We start from the raw sequence: 17,111 nt of genomic DNA, 5'->3' as shown, positions 1-17,111 counted from the left end.
TTGTTCGATGTGTCAATTATAAGTAAATATCGACTGAGACTGACATAAACATCTTAATGCAAGCATCTTTTTCTCTCATTTGAAAAACTGAGTAGGATATCGTGAGAATAAGTGTTAAGAAATACTTTAAAAGTTGTGTTTTTAATCAGTCTTCTTTTTATGATTGAGCACAATGGTATACACGTATCAGACGCACATTTCCCCCACATCTCAATACCCCGTAAACGCGCGCAGCAAGTCACTAATATTGACAAAAAAGAGAATTTAGGTGAGCTTTACCGTCTATCTGTTCAGTTCTTTGTTTCTTTCTGTATTTCCTCTGCATTCCGTGCTGCGTTTGCTCATTCCGTTTTCCTCCTGGGAGCCTTAATTACATGCAGGTGAGTGGCGTGCACGCGCTCTGTTGACCTTGATTCACGCAGGTGACTCGTGCACGCGCTCAGACAGCTGACGTTCGCCGCTCCAGACAAAAAGGAAATCCTTAAAGTTCATCTTTAGTCCCACTGACCCCGTATATATGTACTATACTGCCCTCAGGTGGTCAAGATCTCAAGGTACCACCGTACAGACGTTTGGATGGATGGATGGATGGATGGATGGATGGATGGATGGATGGATGGATGGATGGATGGATGGATGGATGGATGGATGGATGGATGGATGGATGGATGGATGGATGGATGGATGGATGGATGGATGGATGGATGGATGGATGGATGGATGGATGGATGGACGGATGGATGGATGGATGGATGAGGAAGCAGTTTAGCTTTAGTGAGCGCCCGTTCTAAATACACGCATCTTTGTAATCAGGCGGTATGTCAATGCCCTTGGCCTGCAGACGAGAGGAGTTTTATGGCCCTGCAAGCAAATATAGTCCTTCATGATCACAGTCCTCTGCCAGATATCGAAACTGACTGCAAGTATTTGCTGACAGGGAAGGCTTTGTTCGTCATGACCGTCATACCGTGTAAAAATGTTACATCACATTGAATGGATCACCACGCCTTCACGCGCAATTTCTTCAGAAATTAAATATCTATATGGAAACGGTATTCCACCAATCGTATAGAATATTTGTTATAATAGGGAGGTGCAACTGGGGGGGGGGGGGGGGGGGGGACATGAAACAGATGAAACGACATCAAAGCTACAAAATGACACTAAAACAATGCTAAATTAGATGAAACGACATCAAAGCTACAAAATGACACTAAAACAATGCTAAATTAGCTAATTCCAAATTAATTAAATAATTACGTAATTTATTATAACTTACTGGGTTTTTTTTGTGCTACATAAATAAAAATAAATTCCTAATCCTGTCAACAGGTGGCACTGTTTAACACCAGGGTTGTGTTTTTTTTACTAGCGAAGAACAACGCGTGCTTCCCGTGTCTCTTGAATCACGCATCGTGTGACTAAAAATCCTAAGCACTAGAAGTCATTTGTAAATATTACAAAATGGTCCGTAAACTAAAGTACCATGAGCAGAAGTTACTTAAGAAGGTGGACTTTATTAACTGGGAGGTGGACAATAATATTCACGAGGTCAAAGTGTTGAGGAGATACCGCATCGAAAAGAGGGAGGACTACACAAAGTAAGCAACCGTGTGGTCCTTTTGCAGTGTGTATGAAATATAGGATACATGCATGATTAAACGTGATGTTGTTTACTCAGGTACAACAAACTAAGTCGAAATATCAGGGACCTGGCACAGAAAATCCGAGACCTAGACGAGAAAGATGGCTTCAGAGCTCAGAGTACACATCATCTACTAGAAAAACTGTGAGTGGCGATCTCGAACGTCGCAAACATTCTAAATAAACTAACCTTGGAAAAGAGGAATTCATTTTGTGTGTGATGCAATCTGTAATTTCCCTAATCGTGGGGGGGGATTTTCCAATTTATCACTGAAGTAATACGTGTCAACGAAAATGCAAGTAGAAACTTTCCTGGAAATGACATGTTTGGTTCAAATTAGTTTGAGATGCAATACATAGTAGATCACAACTTTTCTAAACATCAATTGTATTTTGTGTACACCTCACACCTAATTCATAGCCACAAAATAAACATTGGTCAGTTTGTAAAGAAGACCATGCCGGAAACGTATGTGTTGTGTTTTTGATCATAGCTACAGCATCGGACTCATCCCCACCAGACAGAACCTGTCCCTCACTGAGAAAGTCACAGCTTCAGCATTTTGCAGGTAAGGCTCTTTACTACTGTGAGTAGAATATTAATTTAAGGAGACTGTTCATTATGATTCAAAAGAAGTTTTTACACCAAGTACCACCTGAAAAATACTTGGCGCTTTAAGTACAGTACCAACGCCGTGAAAGTGTTTAACATTGTACAAATGAACACACAGCTTCAAAGTTAGCAGTGCTTCCGTCATTGTCACTCCCACAGGCGGCGTCTTCCTAGCATCATGCTGAGTCTTCGAATGGCCCAGAACCTGAAAACTGCCATCACCTTAATCGAGCAAGGACGTATCCTTTACTCCTTATGTCTGCACATTTGTACTGGTGGGGTTTTTTTTTCCCGGGGGAAAACGGGTTCCGGTGGACCTTGACTTGCTTTCAGACGTACGTGTGGGCCCAGAGGTTATCACAGATCCAGCGTTTCTCATCACAAGGTCAGTCAAGTCAATTTCGGTCTCTTTTGTGTGTTGTGACATGTGGAGAGATTGACAATAAAGCTGACTTTGATATCTTCACTGAAATGCTTTGAAAGAGCTGGGATAAAGGAAAACAATATTTTTATATATCTTTGCAGAAATATGGAAGATTATGTGACCTGGGTAGATTCCTCAAAGATCAAACAGCATGTCATGAATTACAATGATGAGGTGAGCTTTTCTGAAGTACTACTTCATATTTAAAATAGACAAGATCACAGTTTTTTTTCTTCAAGTTTAACCAATCATTGCTTCTCTTGCAGAGAGACGACTTTGACATGTTGGCATAAAGCCTCTGATGTTCACTCTGCAACAAGCGGGGCTAAAACTGGACATGTCTCTGTCATCAATGAGAAGAAAAGGACCTGACGATGCAGATTATTTGCTAGCCATAAACTATGGAGACAAGCAAAGTCTCACCACTTTGAAAAACAACATCTTTAGTCATTTCAAAATTGCTATGTGGTTCCTGATATAGTCAAAAATTGCACATTTGGTCAACCATCTAGTTATTATAGAAGTGATAAAATATAATTTGGTGGTGTGTAACAACAAACTGAGCAAATTTTGAGTTGATTTTTTTTTTTGGTTTGCACCAGAGAAGCCTCCTGAGGAATTGTGTGGACCCCTCTCCAGTACTGTTGTCATTTACAAGGAAATACTGACATTTGCATATATTTGTTTTAATCCTTTAAGACTTTCAACTCTGTCAAACAATAAACTTTTTAAAGTCACAGTTTAAGCGTTAAAGACTTTAGTCCCACGTGGTGAAACTCAAATGCCTCCCTAAAAGAAACATGTAAACATGACTCATCCCACCACAAAGTGCCTGCTTGCTCAGCAAGACTTCCCTGCTCCACATTTAACATTTGCCTAAATCATATATTTTCTGTTTCAGCATGTATTCAACCTTACATGTTGTCGTGTGAGCGAGAACAAAAAGTGCAAAGTTTTCAAATAAACACTCAACAGACTTTTTCTATTATGAACTCTACAAGTTCATCTGTTAAGGCACCATGGTAAGCAGTTTAAAGGTGCTGAGAAATCCCTCCAAAGACCTTTTCCAAATTCCATCAGAGCCACCAGAATCGCACGTAGACGATGAGCGTGATGAAGAAGACGGCCACGGCAGCCACTTTGGCGTACGTGGAGCGGGTGTTGAGGTACTTTGCGTCGCTGCGGTACTTCTTCGACAAGGTGGACAGGTTGTTGCCTTTGGTTTCGAGGGCTAGTACAAAAAAAACACGACAAATTTCAACTTGGGTTACTGCTGCGATACATTCCGACCTGATCAGATCTATTGCGGTGTAGCGATTTACAAAAATAAGATTTCGATACAAATACTTTGAATCGGTCATGCCAAAGCTACATTTAATATAACGGTGTTGTTTTGGCGCCATTTTTTTTTTTTTAGGGACAAAGAACTATGTTAAAGTGAGAGGGATGTGCTTCAATGCTTTTTTTTTTTTTTTGCCTTGTCTAAAATTAAAAAAAAAGATTGCCGGCACCTACTGGTATATTTGCATAGTGTACTCATTTAAATCAAATGTTCTGTGTTTACTTTTTGTAAGCTAGCCTGTACATAAAAAAAAAAAAAAACTTACCAGAAAGTGATTCTCCACGTTGTAGAACTTCTTCAATGTTGGCCACCATAATTCTTTGAACATCCTGCAGCTCTGTGTTGATACTACCTAAGTTCCTCCTGGCCCTGCTGTCAATGTATACCTTTTTGGTTTTCTGTATGTATGTGTCTAGAAAAAAAAAATATCATATAAAGGTATTAAAAGAAAAAAAAAGAGTTGAGAGACTATTGTTATATAAAGACTTGCCAAATTCGATGAAGGAGTACGGCCTTGTCACGATTGAAATCTTCCTTCCATACTGGTCAGAAAACTCTCTGTGAAGCTCCTCGAGGTAGGTAAAGACAATTTTCTTGGGGAAGGATGGCTCACAAAGGGACAGGTAGCAAACACCGTCTGCTATTAAATAACTGAAAATAAGATACACCGTTGAAGTTATTCATCAACATGGTAAACAAGTGTACATTATACTGTGCATTCCTCATGACATCTTTCTCCAACTTGTTTTCTATCTTCACTTACTGAAAGTTCATATCTTTAGCTTCCAGGGTGCAGCGGTCTGGACTTTGAGCATCGAGTTTGCGGCACAGCTGCTTGGCTTGACTCTGGTAATGCTGGAGGTCTCTTCCTAACTATCAACAATTGAATTAAATTGATCAACTTACATGTACAGCTTTACAGTTTAGTGCAGTTTGGATTCATTTTGAAATTTCATGTGATGGCCCACTATCCTGAACTTTTGTGTTTATTGTAGTATTTGGCCCGTATGTCTGTCAGGATGAAATCCAAAGGATAATATTTTATATGCGGTTCATAAAAGTTGCCACATTGATATACTTGTGAGGTTGAGCTTATCCAAGCAGAATACTCGTTTGGTTCCATATGGTTGAAGTAATTTCCTTTCAGGAATGTTCTTCCACTTTTTTGTTATTCATACAACAAAATTATAACCATGTTGAAGTAAACAGGCTTTTAAGTAACTTGTGATTTCAGTATGTACTTTGTGCGACATGTTTTTTCTAAATGTAAGACATCACAGAATTAGAAAAAACGAAATTCTGGTTTTAGCCCAGCACAAATCTACACGCCAATTTTACAAATAAGACTTGGAGGTAGCATTTGATCATCCTTATATTATAGCACAGAGGCAAGAGGCCATCAAATACTTGAAAACATGAGAGGAATTTGGTGAAGTGAGCTAGCGTCCCATTCAAACCTGATCATTCTCTTGCATGGAGGCGGCGAGCGGCAATCCGTCCGCCACACGCGCGATCATTGTCAGTAAAATCATCGTGCTGGAGGTCGAGCAATTCACACGCGTTGCAACGCCAAACTTCACGAAGGTTTTTTTTTCTTTTTCTCTGTCAAGTTCCCCGATGCGGAAGAAATGAGTTGGACGGAAGTCAGCTGTGCTCTGGTGAAATACGACCGTGTTGCAACTGAAGCCTGTGTAACACTGGAGTGGATTTTTCCGTCGAGTCGATGAGATCGCACTGGATGTGAAAGCAACACAGATTTTTGTTTTACATGTAATAGATTTGTTTCATTTAAATTTCACATGTTACGGCTTGGATGAGCATTTACATCGGGTATAATCGGCAGCATCCTGCGTCCGGCCAGACAGCTGGTAGACGGACTGACTGCATCTCGACTTCGGATGCTGCCTTTAATTAAGAGGCGCAGATGCGTTCTGTCTGGCTCCAAAACCCTGTATGATCTGAAACCTGACGACTGACTCCTTAACTATGGATACTCCTGAGAGGTAATTTTTTTTTTGCCTATCCTATTTTGACAGTTGAAAATCTTGGCGACTGTGTTCATGTGAGATGCTTGTTTTTGCCTCCCCATTCTTATATGTGGCATTATCCCTCGCCTGCTTCGGTGAGGTTTTAAAATCGGATCAAGCTCCCGTCTAGGAATGCCCGATGAGTTATTGTGGGCTGCAGTCAAGCTTAAGGTTAAAAAAAACGTCTGGATCAGATAACTGCATTTGGACACTCAGCTGGTTCATCAAGAGGGATCCATCCCTGGCCCACAGCCTGATGCAGCTCACTTATAGATCAGGTCTATCTGTTATGGATGGAGCAGCCAGTTTAATCCTTGAGAATGTAACAGAACCCCACCCCCCACCTCTGGATGCACTAATCAATGACCCCACTGAGAGAGAGAGAGAGAGAGAGAGAGAGAGAGAGAGAGAGAGAGAGAGAGAGAGAGAGAGAGAGAGAGAGAGAGAGAGAGAGAGAGAGAGAGAGAGAGAGAGAGAGAGAGAGAGAGAGAGAGAAGGTTCCATTGTTGCAGTACAACTGGGCTGGCCTGGCACCACCGCGCACCGTCTTTGGCAAGATCAGTGCTGGTGAGCGTGGATGGAGCCCGGCTAGTCATTGTGACTCCAAGACTGTCTGGGAATGAGATGTGCTTTCAAGTGAGGGTGGTGCTGCTGCTTCATGACTAATTGATTACGAGAATTGAGTGGTTGGTTTCAAGCTGCGGGTGGAGGGAATTCTGCCAACAGAGGGTGGGACCATTCTAAAAATGAGCAACTTCAAGAGGATTCTTCCCTCTGGTTTTGGAGGTTAGCTTGAGCTTTATGTCTGCTGCACTGTTCAAATGGTCTCCTGTGGCCTGTGTGCAGTGGTGGGAGGTGGATAGAGTAGCAACAAATTATACTCAAGTAACAGTACTGTTACTGTAGAATATGGTAACAGAGTACAGGTCAATACATCTGTATTTAATCGTATAGAAAAAATAATGGTTAAGTTAAAAACAAATAAGACGCCTGCAAATGTAATCTTGGTTACAGTCTGTATAGGAGTTGAATCAATGTATCGGCTTTAACCAATTTGTTTTTTTGGACTTAAGTTCCTAAGTCGGGGCGGTAGCTGCACTGACTACAACATGAAGGCCCTGCAGCGCATAGTGAACACGGCTGGTAAGATTATTGGTGCTTCGCTCCCCTCCTTGAAAGACATTTACACCTCCCATCTCACCCGTAAGGCGACCACGATTGTGAGTGATGTGAGTCACCCCGCTCACTCTTTGTTTGATCTTCTGCCCTCTGGGAAGAGGTACAGGAGCCTGCGCTCCCGCACCACCAGACTCACCAACAGCTTCATACTCCAGGCTGTTAGGATCCTGAACTCTCTCCCCCTTTCTGCGTAGCGTCCTGTACTTTGCGCTATGCTTACTGTCTGCTGTATGCACACTGGCTCAGTTTTGCTCCTCTTATTTATTGTGTTATTTGTTTATTATTTATTCATCACTCATATTTCTTATTTGTGCCTTCTTGTTTTTATTTTGTGTCGTCTACTTGTATGTCTATCGTGTACTATGTCTCGTCACCGTGGGATAGAGGGAACGGAATTTCGGTTTCTTTGTGTGTCTTGACACATGAAGGGATGGACAATAAAGCCGACTTTGACTTGATATGAAGGGATTGACAATAAAGCAGACTTTGACTTTGATATTTCTATACAGCACTCATCGTTCTTTATCTTCCCTCCAGACTCGGTCTGGATGCCCGCGGGTGAGGAGAAGGGAGGCTAAGAAGGAGATGGGCTGCACCTCCGCTAAGCAGTTGTCTGCAGTGGCCAACAGTGAAGAGGACCAGGGCAAAGCCCACAGCAACGGAGACCTCTTCTCTGGTTTGTTGATCCTGCAATAGTTGCATGTTTGCACAAAGGGAGTATTTTAGTCCCTTGCTGTCTGAAAGCCAGAAATGGGAAGGGAGGCCACGCAAACACGGCGAGAGGAGAATCAGGTTGACACCTCGTGTGTTTGCCGCTTGCCAAGCATTGTGAAGAGAGGATTTGGACCGCAGCGTGAGAAATCAAGCACATAATTACTTAGTCGGGTACTGAAGTGTGAGAAAGGGAGGATTTGAGCGGCGAGTGGACCGCCGGCCGGGCGTTGCTGTCGTGGATTAATACAAGGAGATGTGTTCCTCTCTGCCTCTTTTGTCTCTCCCATTCGCTCGCAGATGAGTACAAAATGAAAGGAGTGGAGAAAGTCAAGTACATCAGTGGAGAGGAGGCAAGAGTGGACAGCCAGGACAGCACAGTTTGTTACATTTATATGATTACATAATGTATATTATTTATTTGTGTACATTTAATTTTCTTACGAATGAATGATAATAGGCTCACTCAATTGTATTCAACCAACTTATTTCCACTGGTTGCCTAAAAAAATATATCGATGGAATAATCCACAATCAATATTATGAAAGATTACAGAAATCAGAGCCGAATTACTGTTGTGAGGCTGAAATCAGGGCAAATTTAAGTTCAAAGAGATTTGAAAATCGTTTAGTGGTTTCATTCATTTTGAAACCTTTGTATGTATAAATAAAAAGACTATATACTTTTTTATTTATTGTAATATACTGTACACAGTGTAAGGTGAACATGATAACTGATGACAGTCTGTTTGTTTTTTTTGTCATCAGAAAAGTGCTTTGTTCGGCAAAAGTCAACACATGGATGAGCCAGGATCTAATGAAGATGGAAAGATTCTGTAAGAGTTCCATCAGTTCTTGTATTTTCATACCGACATTACATTTTGTTTTGTTCCCACAGGAGCATTCATTCGTCAGAGAGCCAGGAAGAGTTCTTCAGGATGCTTGATGAGAAAATCGAAAAGGTTGTATGAACAAACACGTCGCATTTTAGGATGATCGCTTTCATAATTGCATTGACTATCGATGCAAATCATGAGCACGTCAGCTACATTTTTCATGATGTGTTAGCGTCGAGCTAGACAAAATTGCTTGAAATTAATTTGTTCCAGGGCAGGGATTACTGCTCAGAGGAGGAAGATGTGACATAGCACCACGATCAAGCAGCCATCAAATGGAGAGCATGTCAGTGTTGCGGTGTATCGTTCCACCTGTTTTCAAGGGCAGAAGAACAAAACTCCACTGAGCAACTTCTTGCCCTTCTTGCTCAACACCAAGCTCCTTCTTGTCTCATCCAATGACCAAAAATCAAAGACTGCTTACGAGTTGAGGACTTTGTTTTTTGTTTACTTTATTAAAAAGCCATCACAAGATGTCAGGGATCAAGAGGGACTCTTTGCTTGGATTTCTCCTTAAAGTCACGGCTGGACGTTTACGACAAGTCAGAAAATAGGGCTTCATGCATGAATGTTTCTGATTTGCCACTTAAATATATAATTGTGGGGAAAAATAAGATACATATAGCATCTTTTGATTTGATCCTAAATCAAATGGGCTAATACATTAAGGGTGTCAGCCGTGCTCTTCTCAATGAATTCTTTGGGGGGGGTGAAAAAGAAGAAACGTATTCAGCAATTCAAATTCCTTTGCCTTGAGTCATGTTTTCATGAAATGTAAGCTATTTCATTATGTTTCAAAGCAGCTTCCATGTGGCTTACAGAGACTTAAAGCCTGGTGATAAAAAAAAAAGAAAAAAGAAAATTAACAATTGAATTAGTAGTGAGCAAAACGATGCGAACAGATGTTTCATGCATGAGGCCCAGCCAACACTGCCTCCATCTGCCGCCCTTAAAAAGTCACCAGGTTGGCATCTGCATTCCAAGAAACTAATCTCTTTTCTACCATTTCTGGGCCCAAATTAAAAGTCTGTGTGTCTGCCCTCATTTCTTTCTAATATATTTATGTGAAACAAGGCTCAGGGTTGCTTCCTTCCATCACCGAACATTAAAACACTCACACTCGCACGATCGACTTACTACGTACTGACCCGCTTCAATATCACGGTCCAGATGAACCCTGCTTGGGTGAAGTCACGTACTATTTGGAGTTAGTCTTTCACTCACCGGTGTTACTGTCAATGTTGGTCTTTTGTTTTTCTAGAAAAAAAATAAAAATATTTTCTTTTTAAACTGATCTCAATTGCTGTTGACCCCAATCTGTGAACGAAAACTGGCATCAAAAGTTTAACCTGGAAAAATGTCTCCATTTTTGAAATGTGTAATTTCATACTATTATCGAAAGGAAAACATTTTGTCTCCTATTAGTATTGCAATGTGATTCCACTTTTGGCCTACTCGTATAACTTTCATTCATTATCTTTGATATTTATTTGAAGGTCGTACTAGTTAAGACATCATCATACTAATACATCCTAGCAGGACCTCGCAGATAATTCCGTTAGAATTTACGCACCATCATTTGTGCTTCCCATCTTATGTCGACTGCTGCTGTCGTCTCTTCCTGTGCTGCCGGCGTCCCCCGTCTTGGAAGGGACCTACTGGTGGGTCGGGGGTCACCAAGCCATCAGTTAACCTCTGGTAGACCAGCGTGGAGTCTGAGGCTACAGCACACAGCAGCATAGGAAAACCTCTGTCCAAAACGTGTCGTATACTGTTAAGCAAGAAAGTAAATACATTTTAATTATTATTTGTAGCCAAATGTACTAAAAACTATTAAGTTAAGAATCAACATCTTTATTAAAGTTAAACTCACATGATTATGAAAATTCCCACATAATTATTATGGCAATGCCTGCCAATAAAGTACAGGAAAACGTGTCTTTTGGATGGCTGATTGACATGAGCATATTCATAATTAGTGAAACACAAAACACAATCCCTTTCATTTAATCAAAGAGATGACAATTTTTCTGTCTCACTCGTTGTGGCTCAGAGAGCGATGCACAGGCAGTGGGAGAACTGACTGAATGGCCGATCCTTCTTTCTCTTTTGCTTCCAGCAAAACTAGTTTGAGTTGATCACTTTTAACACAGGACACCTCTTTCCAATGACGCACTGCAAACAGTAAAGTCAGTCAAATTTATTTGTACCATTTATACACAAAGACAGCGATATCCATGAAGAAGTATGCTCTTTGTCTTCACTTGTTGGGCAACTTTGGCACACAAGTGGGAAAAGTAAATGTAGCTAGTCAGGTAAAATGAGATTACTGAACATCTCAATGCTACAAATACTTTTGCGACCTTTTTTAAATTAGTAAACAGTATATTAACTAGTAGTAGTATTGTGTCATCCATTGGCCTGAGACTGAATATAAAAAAAAAAAAAACTTGACAAACGTACCCTCAGTGAGGTCCATGTAAACAAGGAAAGCAGCATGGGCTTGTTCACAGTCTTCCACGTCGAGTTTCGTCATCTTGATATACTGAATAGAACACATACGGTGTATTTTGGCATCACGTTTTATTTTTGCAGGTTGGTAACTCCTATCATATTCAATACACTCACCTCTGGGTGCAACAGCATCCAGTTTGGAGACTTTCCTGACAAGTCCATGACTATACATTGATCCAAAATAAACCAAGGCAGGCCGCTGTCGACTGTAGTTGTCAGTGGTGTAGAATGAATAAGTTACACAAAATAGTGTAGATGTGTCGGTTTACACCTCACATCAGAACAACAAATTTAGAATTTCGAACACAGCGCTCCATCACCATGTGTTTGTAACACTTAAATATGTCCGTCCTGGAACACGCAAGACATTTGGTTCCGTCTAACGGTCTGTGACAGATGGCAAAAGTACTCATGTCTGTACTTACAAAATACAGATATTTGATTATGTAAAATAAAGATCATTGTAAATTTTAATTATAAATCAATGCTCTTTCATAAAGAGCTTAGTTTTTATATTATTAAAATCATGTACGAATTAAAATCGTAAATGAGCCAAAGGTGGTGAGAGCCTCAAATTTTGTCGATTCCGATGTTACTGAAGGCAGCTTCACCCAACCCGGAAGCGTGACGTCTCGAACAATAACAATAACAAACCCGCTTGCTTCGGTCCTACGAGTGATCGCGTTGTCTTCGTCGGGTGCTGCCACGTTATTATTTACCAGACAAAACACAAATAAAACCTCCTAGTGTAAATGATGGTCATATACTGTCCCTCCTCAGCAATTATCCCAAAGTGTCACTTTCATTCACCATTCCTTCCTTCCCCTCTTCTTCATTAGTTTGGCTCACTAGCACACGACGTCATGTAATGAGATGTGTGTGAAACACGCTGCTGCTACTGCTGCTACTGCTCCTCCTCCTTGCGTATTTCAAAAAAGGCCACTTCTGCTTTTTGCAGCATTCAAGTGGATCTGACGCCTTTTGAAAGCAGAAGGCTCACGTTCGGCGATGGAGCTACAAGCTGCTACTGGCTACTTGAACGTTGATTGTCTGACCAGCACGTTGCCGGTTATTCCCTGCCAGAAGCTGACCGACTTGAGCTACCTGAGCAGAGGCGGTTTCGGTACCGTGTTCAAGGCTCAGCACTCCGACTGGAGGACCACCGTGGCCATCAAGTGCCTCAAGCTCGATTCTCCGTTCGGCGAAAGGTTGGATTCGATTTTTTTTTATGTCTATGGTAATATTTTGCACGAGATGAAGATGGAGCAGAAGGAATCGATGAATGGGTGCGTAGGGATTACCAGTGTTTATCAGCGATTCCCAACCTTTTTAAAAAATATATTTTTGGAACCGATTATTGTATTGACTATTCGAGTTCAAAATGATGTCCTGTTCATCTGAAATATTTCTGCTCCTTTGCTGTTTCATGTTTGTTGAAATCACCACCAATCACAATTGAGAAACTGAAATATCTGTTTACAACAACGTTTGCCACATGTAGATGCTCTCTTCTGGTATTAGTATTTCCCGAAATGAAACCATCCATCTATCCGTTTTGTCTTTCATTCATATAATTGATTGTGAATTAGCAAACGTCTATGTTGCAGAGACAGGAATTGTCTGCTGAAGGAGGCAGAGGTCCTCCACAAAGCTCGCTTCAACTACATCATCCAAATCTTTGGCATCTGCAACGAGCCGGAGTGCTTCTGCATCGTGACCGAGTTTATGAGCAATGGCTCTCTGGACCAACTTCTGCATGAGGTAGACGAAAATGTTCTTTAGATGTCATTTCTGTCACAAGGTCTGTCTGGTACTTGAGGTATTGTGAGATAGGATAAGAAATATTTTTACTCATAACCAAAAGTATTTGGTATAACAAACCTTTTCTTTTTTCTATATACCTTGTAAGTCGTCTCCATACCAATTTCATTTGTTTTAGTTTGTCTTTTCGGGGCGCCTAAGCTCTACTTTTGCTGGCCCATCCGCATATGCATCGCTTATCTTAAAGCAGCTGTTCTGTCTGGAAACAAAAGTGAAACATTGTGGGAGGAATTACATTGGGGGATTTTCTTTTTACAGATAGGCAAGAGGTTTGTGGCATCAACTCACACTGTCATTGAATTTGTAGAAGGACATGTACCCTGTGGTCGCCTGGCCTTTGAGACTGAGAGTCCTATATGAGATTGCCTTGGGAGTCAACTTCCTTCACAACATGTCCCCGCCTCTCTTTCACCATGACTTGAAGACACAGAATATTCTATTGGACGGTGAATTCCATGTTAAGGTTCGTGTAGGGTGGTTTAGTTTTATTTTCAGCAGCAGTATTTGGAAAGCTTTCCAAAATTTCCCAAATTCGAGTTGAATTTATTGCACTCTACTGTTTAATCATTTACGAATAATCTCTGTCCTCAATGATTTGATTACACTCATTGTTACTGCCATTTATTAATACTCTGATCTTCCGTCTAGATTGCAGATTTTGGTCTGTCCAAGTGGCGCCAGCTGTCTGTCAGTAAAGGCTCAGTGTCGGAACCTTCGGAAATTAGGGGCACGGTGATCTACATGCCCCCTGAGGAGTACGAACCCTCCAAGAGCCGCTGCGCTGACATCAAACATGACATGTACAGGTGAGACGTCGTGGAAAAATTGGTGATGAATGCTCAAGCCAGCAGTCTAGATAGGGAGGGTCATGTTTCATGTCTCTGCCTCTTCCTTCTAAAGTTACGCCATCATCATGTGGGAGGTGCTCTCCAGGCAAATTCCATACGATGGTAATTTTTTTTTCACTCTCCAATAATATCAAGTGGACTTGTTGTTGATGTGACTTTTTTTTATCCGACTGGTGTGTGTGTTAGAAGTGACCAACCCAATGAAAATCATGTTCAACGTACTTCGTGGGATGCGTCCTGACACCGGCTACGCCAGTTTGTCTGATCAGATCCCAAGCCGAGATACGCTTGTTTGCTTAATGACCTGCGGCTGGACCGCTAACCCCGATGACCGACCTTCCTTCCTCAGTGAGCGCATACACTCACGCACGCATAACTCATATTTCTCCAAACTCATATCGATGACACGGACCGATCTTCACAGAGCCCCTTTTGACCTTTTGGTAACTTTATTGTGCAAATGCACCGTCAGGCTAAGTCAGAACGTTTTGTGTAAGTCTTGAACAAGCTGACCTGTTGAAAGTTGCAACACTGATGTGACGTCAGGTCGTAGTGTGACATCCTCGCTGTCATTTCAGAGTGTCTCATTGAACTGGAGCCCATGATGAGGAAGTTCACTCAAATGGACTTCCTTATGGCTGTGCTGGAGATCAACAAGTCCAAGGTTAGTACAGCTTTTTTTTTTTTCCTCACAGGGAAACTGAAACCGAGTAGTAGTCACTCGATGATTGCACTGTACGTTTTCACGTGGTGTAAACCCGTGACATATATTTCACTCGTAGGAAAATCCCCCGGAAGGTGTCGTGCAGAAAACGGGAGTGATAATTGTTGATGAGTGCCTTCCTCTTTCTGTTGCTTGTAAGAATGCGAATGTCACCATTTATTGCTGCAAGGGGGTGGGTATTTTAATACTACGAGTAAATTACGCATTTTTGTTTGCTGATATGCCGTGTGATTTTTCCAATTTACCTTGGCTCGATAAAGGTCGGGCAACATTGTTTTGAGTCAGTATGACTTAAATGTTTCCCATCTTCTCCATCCACTGATGATCCAGCAATCCAGCTGCTGCTCGCCGCAGCCCGAGAATGAAAAGATGGCTGAGGACGAAACTCTGACGAAGCTGACGGACACATCCCGCCCATGGCCGGTCAGTCGGCATCCTCCTGCGTATACAATGACTCGAAAGCACAACTTATTTAGTGTATGCGTCATCCGCCATTGGTGTTTTATAGGAAAGCTCCACCTCAGGCTCTGGCTCTTGTTCATGTCAGGAAACAGACTTATCACTTCCAGGCGCTCTCACCAGCACCAACATGGAGTCTTCCAAAGGTAACACTCACTCTGTAAAATTATTTTTTTTTTTAAAAAACACTTTTAAAAAAAAAAAAAAATTCTATATTATTGTTGTTCCTTATTATTTGTGATATTATTATTCGTATTATTATCTATGTTGATTAAACTGTTTAACTAAATCTAAATGTATATTTAACCAAATTGTTTTATTTACAATCAACCAACCAATTATTGAATTCAAATAATTACCAACATGAAGTGCTTTACTTTTGCGCCTGTGCCACCGCAGCGGGACCGCCTTCATCAGTCAGCGTTCATACTCTGGAGCACCCTGAATCTCTGAAGGAACCTTGTGCTGGCAACAATCTGAACGGCTTCCAGAGCGCCCAGCCCATCGACCACCTGAGCAAATCTCTCCAAGCTGCTCTGCTCGTAACTGAGGGAAAAACACATCTGGAGGCCCTTACACTGCGTGTAAATTGTGCAGAGCCACAAGGTGTTGTTGGTTAAGGCCCTAGTTCTCAAAAAATCCAGGTTGTTTTTCTCACATTTTCCGATCATCATCTCCTTCCTCCCAGCAGATAATTCTCCTCCATTACGCCGCTCGTCGCCTTCACAGGGTCCCGTCGGCCAGTGGGTGTCAACGCGACGTGAGGAGATCGTGGCGCAGATGACTGAAGCATGCCTCAATCAAAGCTTGGACGCCCTGCTCGCTCGCGCCATGCTAATGCGCGAGGATTACGAACTGGTGGTGAACCAGGCCACGCGTGCCGCCAAGGTCCGCCAACTCCTGGACAACTGTCACAGGCACGGCGAAGATTTCTGCCGGGTGGTTGTCCACAAGCTTCATCACAACAAGCAGATGGGCCTCCAGCCGTACCCCATTGAAATCATTTCGGCCGCCGCCGCCTCGGTGCCCAGCGCACCGCCGCTTTCGGTGTCCCACAACATCTCAAGGAACATGTAGACCTGTAATGGTAGACTGTGACAAATAATTGCTGACAAAGACTCTGATGGCATTTGTAGAAAACAAATCCTTACAAGTATGTTAATGTCAGATAATGATTTTTTTTTTTAATTACATTCCTGATCATCTCATTATGTCAAATGAAGATGATATTAACCATATGACCAAGGTCTCACAGCCAATTTAACCGATGTCTGGCCAAACTGATCTTATTCTGATACTAGTACTGTTTACTCGTGCGTCAAACCATGCGGTGGAGATCACCTGCTCTGGCAGACAGGAAGTGGTATGATTAATTTCAAAATAAAAGCATATTCTCCCTTAGACTCAGGAAGTGGTGGGATACATTTTAGAACAAAAATTAATGCAGACAAAATTGTTAATATTTCCCAGACATTTGAACATTATGTAAATGCACATTAGCAGCATTTAATAACAGTACTTTTTCCCCTTTTGTAACTATTTGACGCAATATTTTGGTAAAGTCTATAGTCGGTAATCTTTGTAATTCTGTTTTTTATTATTATTCTTTTCTTTCTAGATTTGATTATGTATTGTTTCATTGTATTTTCTATTAAGTGTATTAGGACCAGATCATTATTTCATTTTTGTGGCATTTTTGTTTGGTGATGTGACATTTGTGTAATGTCAAATATGTAAATATGTATACAATCTTTTATAGTAACATAACTTTTTGACTTCTGTCTGCCCTTATTTTCACATTCTTGCTAACTTCACTTCTATATTTAGGCGCATGTGTAAGGGGCCAATCACTATGGGACGACTATCTATAGCAAGTTTCTGTACGGCTACGCAGTCCATACCAGTGGAG

The 17,111-nt window shown here is 41.5% G+C and overlaps 5 protein-coding genes across 8 annotated transcripts; 3 read left to right on the top strand and 2 right to left on the bottom strand.

The window, feature by feature from the left end:
- Nucleotides 1–1,360: 1,360 nt before the first annotated feature.
- Nucleotides 1,361–3,420, top strand: imp3 (IMP U3 small nucleolar ribonucleoprotein 3). Its single transcript, XM_061294682.1, has 7 exons — nt 1,361–1,601; nt 1,682–1,789; nt 2,139–2,213; nt 2,417–2,496; nt 2,591–2,642; nt 2,783–2,855; nt 2,948–3,420. The coding sequence occupies exons 1-7, from the start codon at nt 1,465–1,467 to the stop codon at nt 2,972–2,974; spliced, it is 552 nt and encodes a 183-aa protein (XP_061150666.1). The 5' UTR covers nt 1,361–1,464; the 3' UTR covers nt 2,975–3,420.
- Nucleotides 3,352–5,681, bottom strand: sec22ba (SEC22 homolog B, vesicle trafficking protein a). Its single transcript, XM_061294667.1, has 5 exons — nt 5,481–5,681; nt 4,787–4,896; nt 4,514–4,674; nt 4,289–4,435; nt 3,352–3,912 (listed from the first exon to the last, which is right to left on the bottom strand). The coding sequence occupies exons 1-5, from the start codon at nt 5,553–5,555 to the stop codon at nt 3,758–3,760; spliced, it is 648 nt and encodes a 215-aa protein (XP_061150651.1). The 5' UTR covers nt 5,556–5,681; the 3' UTR covers nt 3,352–3,757.
- A 5-nt stretch (nt 5,682–5,686) lies between these two features.
- Nucleotides 5,687–10,130, top strand: zgc:55943 (uncharacterized protein LOC406337 homolog). Its single transcript, XM_061294688.1, has 6 exons — nt 5,687–6,026; nt 7,767–7,905; nt 8,241–8,320; nt 8,709–8,776; nt 8,839–8,902; nt 9,050–10,130. Exons 2-6 carry the CDS (start codon nt 7,815–7,817, stop codon nt 9,086–9,088), a joined length of 342 nt encoding a protein of 113 aa, XP_061150672.1. The 5' UTR covers nt 5,687–6,026; nt 7,767–7,814; the 3' UTR covers nt 9,089–10,130.
- A 279-nt stretch (nt 10,131–10,409) lies between these two features.
- Nucleotides 10,410–11,926, bottom strand: tsen15 (TSEN15 tRNA splicing endonuclease subunit). Its single transcript, XM_061294685.1, has 4 exons — nt 11,465–11,926; nt 11,300–11,381; nt 10,876–11,011; nt 10,410–10,607 (listed from the first exon to the last, which is right to left on the bottom strand). The coding sequence occupies exons 1-4, from the start codon at nt 11,510–11,512 to the stop codon at nt 10,430–10,432; spliced, it is 444 nt and encodes a 147-aa protein (XP_061150669.1). The 5' UTR covers nt 11,513–11,926; the 3' UTR covers nt 10,410–10,429.
- Nucleotides 11,927–12,007: 81 nt separating this feature from the next.
- On the top strand, nt 12,008–16,969 carry LOC133165097 (receptor-interacting serine/threonine-protein kinase 2-like). Of its 4 annotated transcripts, XM_061294528.1 has the most exons (13): nt 12,008–12,225; nt 12,309–12,558; nt 12,958–13,111; nt 13,479–13,634; nt 13,820–13,977; nt 14,072–14,121; nt 14,206–14,367; nt 14,598–14,683; nt 14,802–14,915; nt 15,074–15,166; nt 15,252–15,348; nt 15,602–15,808; nt 15,891–16,969. In XM_061294528.1, exons 2-13 carry the CDS (start codon nt 12,359–12,361, stop codon nt 16,277–16,279), a joined length of 1,866 nt encoding a protein of 621 aa, XP_061150512.1. In that variant the 5' UTR covers nt 12,008–12,225; nt 12,309–12,358; the 3' UTR covers nt 16,280–16,969. The 4 variants fall into 4 exon arrangements, with proteins under 4 accessions (XP_061150512.1, XP_061150511.1, XP_061150513.1 ...); XM_061294527.1 differs by having other exon boundaries at nt 12,008–12,558; XM_061294529.1 differs by having other exon boundaries at nt 12,010–12,558; nt 15,894–16,969.
- The last annotated feature ends 142 nt before the right edge of the window (nt 16,970–17,111 follow it).

The sequence above is a fragment of the Syngnathus typhle genome, linkage group LG13 (assembly GCF_033458585.1).
Source record: "Syngnathus typhle isolate RoL2023-S1 ecotype Sweden linkage group LG13, RoL_Styp_1.0, whole genome shotgun sequence".
Lineage (NCBI taxonomy): Eukaryota > Metazoa > Chordata > Actinopteri > Syngnathiformes > Syngnathidae > Syngnathus > Syngnathus typhle.
The sequence above is the reverse complement of the archived record's forward strand: the minus strand, read 5'-3'. Positions and strand labels throughout refer to the sequence as shown.

Coding starts and splice junctions, on each gene's coding strand:
- imp3 (XM_061294682.1), top strand. CDS start 1,465: ATGGTCCGTAAACTAAAGTACCATGAGCAGAAGTTACTTAAGAAGGTG. Junction 2,214..2,416: donor ACAGCTTCAGCATTTTGCAG/GTAAGGCTCTTT, acceptor TCACTCCCACAG/GCGGCGTCTTCCTAGCATCA. Junction 2,497..2,590: donor CACCTTAATCGAGCAAGGAC/GTATCCTTTACT, acceptor ACTTGCTTTCAG/ACGTACGTGTGGGCCCAGAG.
- sec22ba (XM_061294667.1), bottom strand. CDS start 5,555: ATGATTTTACTGACAATGATCGCGCGTGTGGCGGACGGATTGCCGCTC. Junction 4,897..5,480: donor CCATGCAAGAGAATGATCAG/GTTTGAATGGGA, acceptor AATTGTTGATAG/TTAGGAAGAGACCTCCAGCA. Junction 4,675..4,786: donor GCTAAAGATATGAACTTTCA/GTAAGTGAAGAT, acceptor TCTTATTTTCAG/TTATTTAATAGCAGACGGTG.
- LOC133165097 (XM_061294528.1), top strand. CDS start 12,359: ATGGAGCTACAAGCTGCTACTGGCTACTTGAACGTTGATTGTCTGACC. Junction 13,635..13,819: donor ACGGTGAATTCCATGTTAAG/GTTCGTGTAGGG, acceptor TCTTCCGTCTAG/ATTGCAGATTTTGGTCTGTC. Junction 15,349..15,601: donor CAACATGGAGTCTTCCAAAG/GTAACACTCACT, acceptor GTGCCACCGCAG/CGGGACCGCCTTCATCAGTC.
- tsen15 (XM_061294685.1), bottom strand. CDS start 11,512: ATGGACTTGTCAGGAAAGTCTCCAAACTGGATGCTGTTGCACCCAGAG. Junction 11,382..11,464: donor GGATGCTGTTGCACCCAGAG/GTGAGTGTATTG, acceptor TGTTCTATTCAG/TATATCAAGATGACGAAACT. Junction 11,012..11,299: donor TTACATGGACCTCACTGAGG/GTACGTTTGTCA, acceptor TACTGTTTGCAG/TGCGTCATTGGAAAGAGGTG.
- zgc:55943 (XM_061294688.1), top strand. CDS start 7,815: ATGGGCTGCACCTCCGCTAAGCAGTTGTCTGCAGTGGCCAACAGTGAA. Junction 7,906..8,240: donor CAACGGAGACCTCTTCTCTG/GTTTGTTGATCC, acceptor ATTCGCTCGCAG/ATGAGTACAAAATGAAAGGA. Junction 8,321..8,708: donor TGGACAGCCAGGACAGCACA/GTTTGTTACATT, acceptor TTTTGTCATCAG/AAAAGTGCTTTGTTCGGCAA.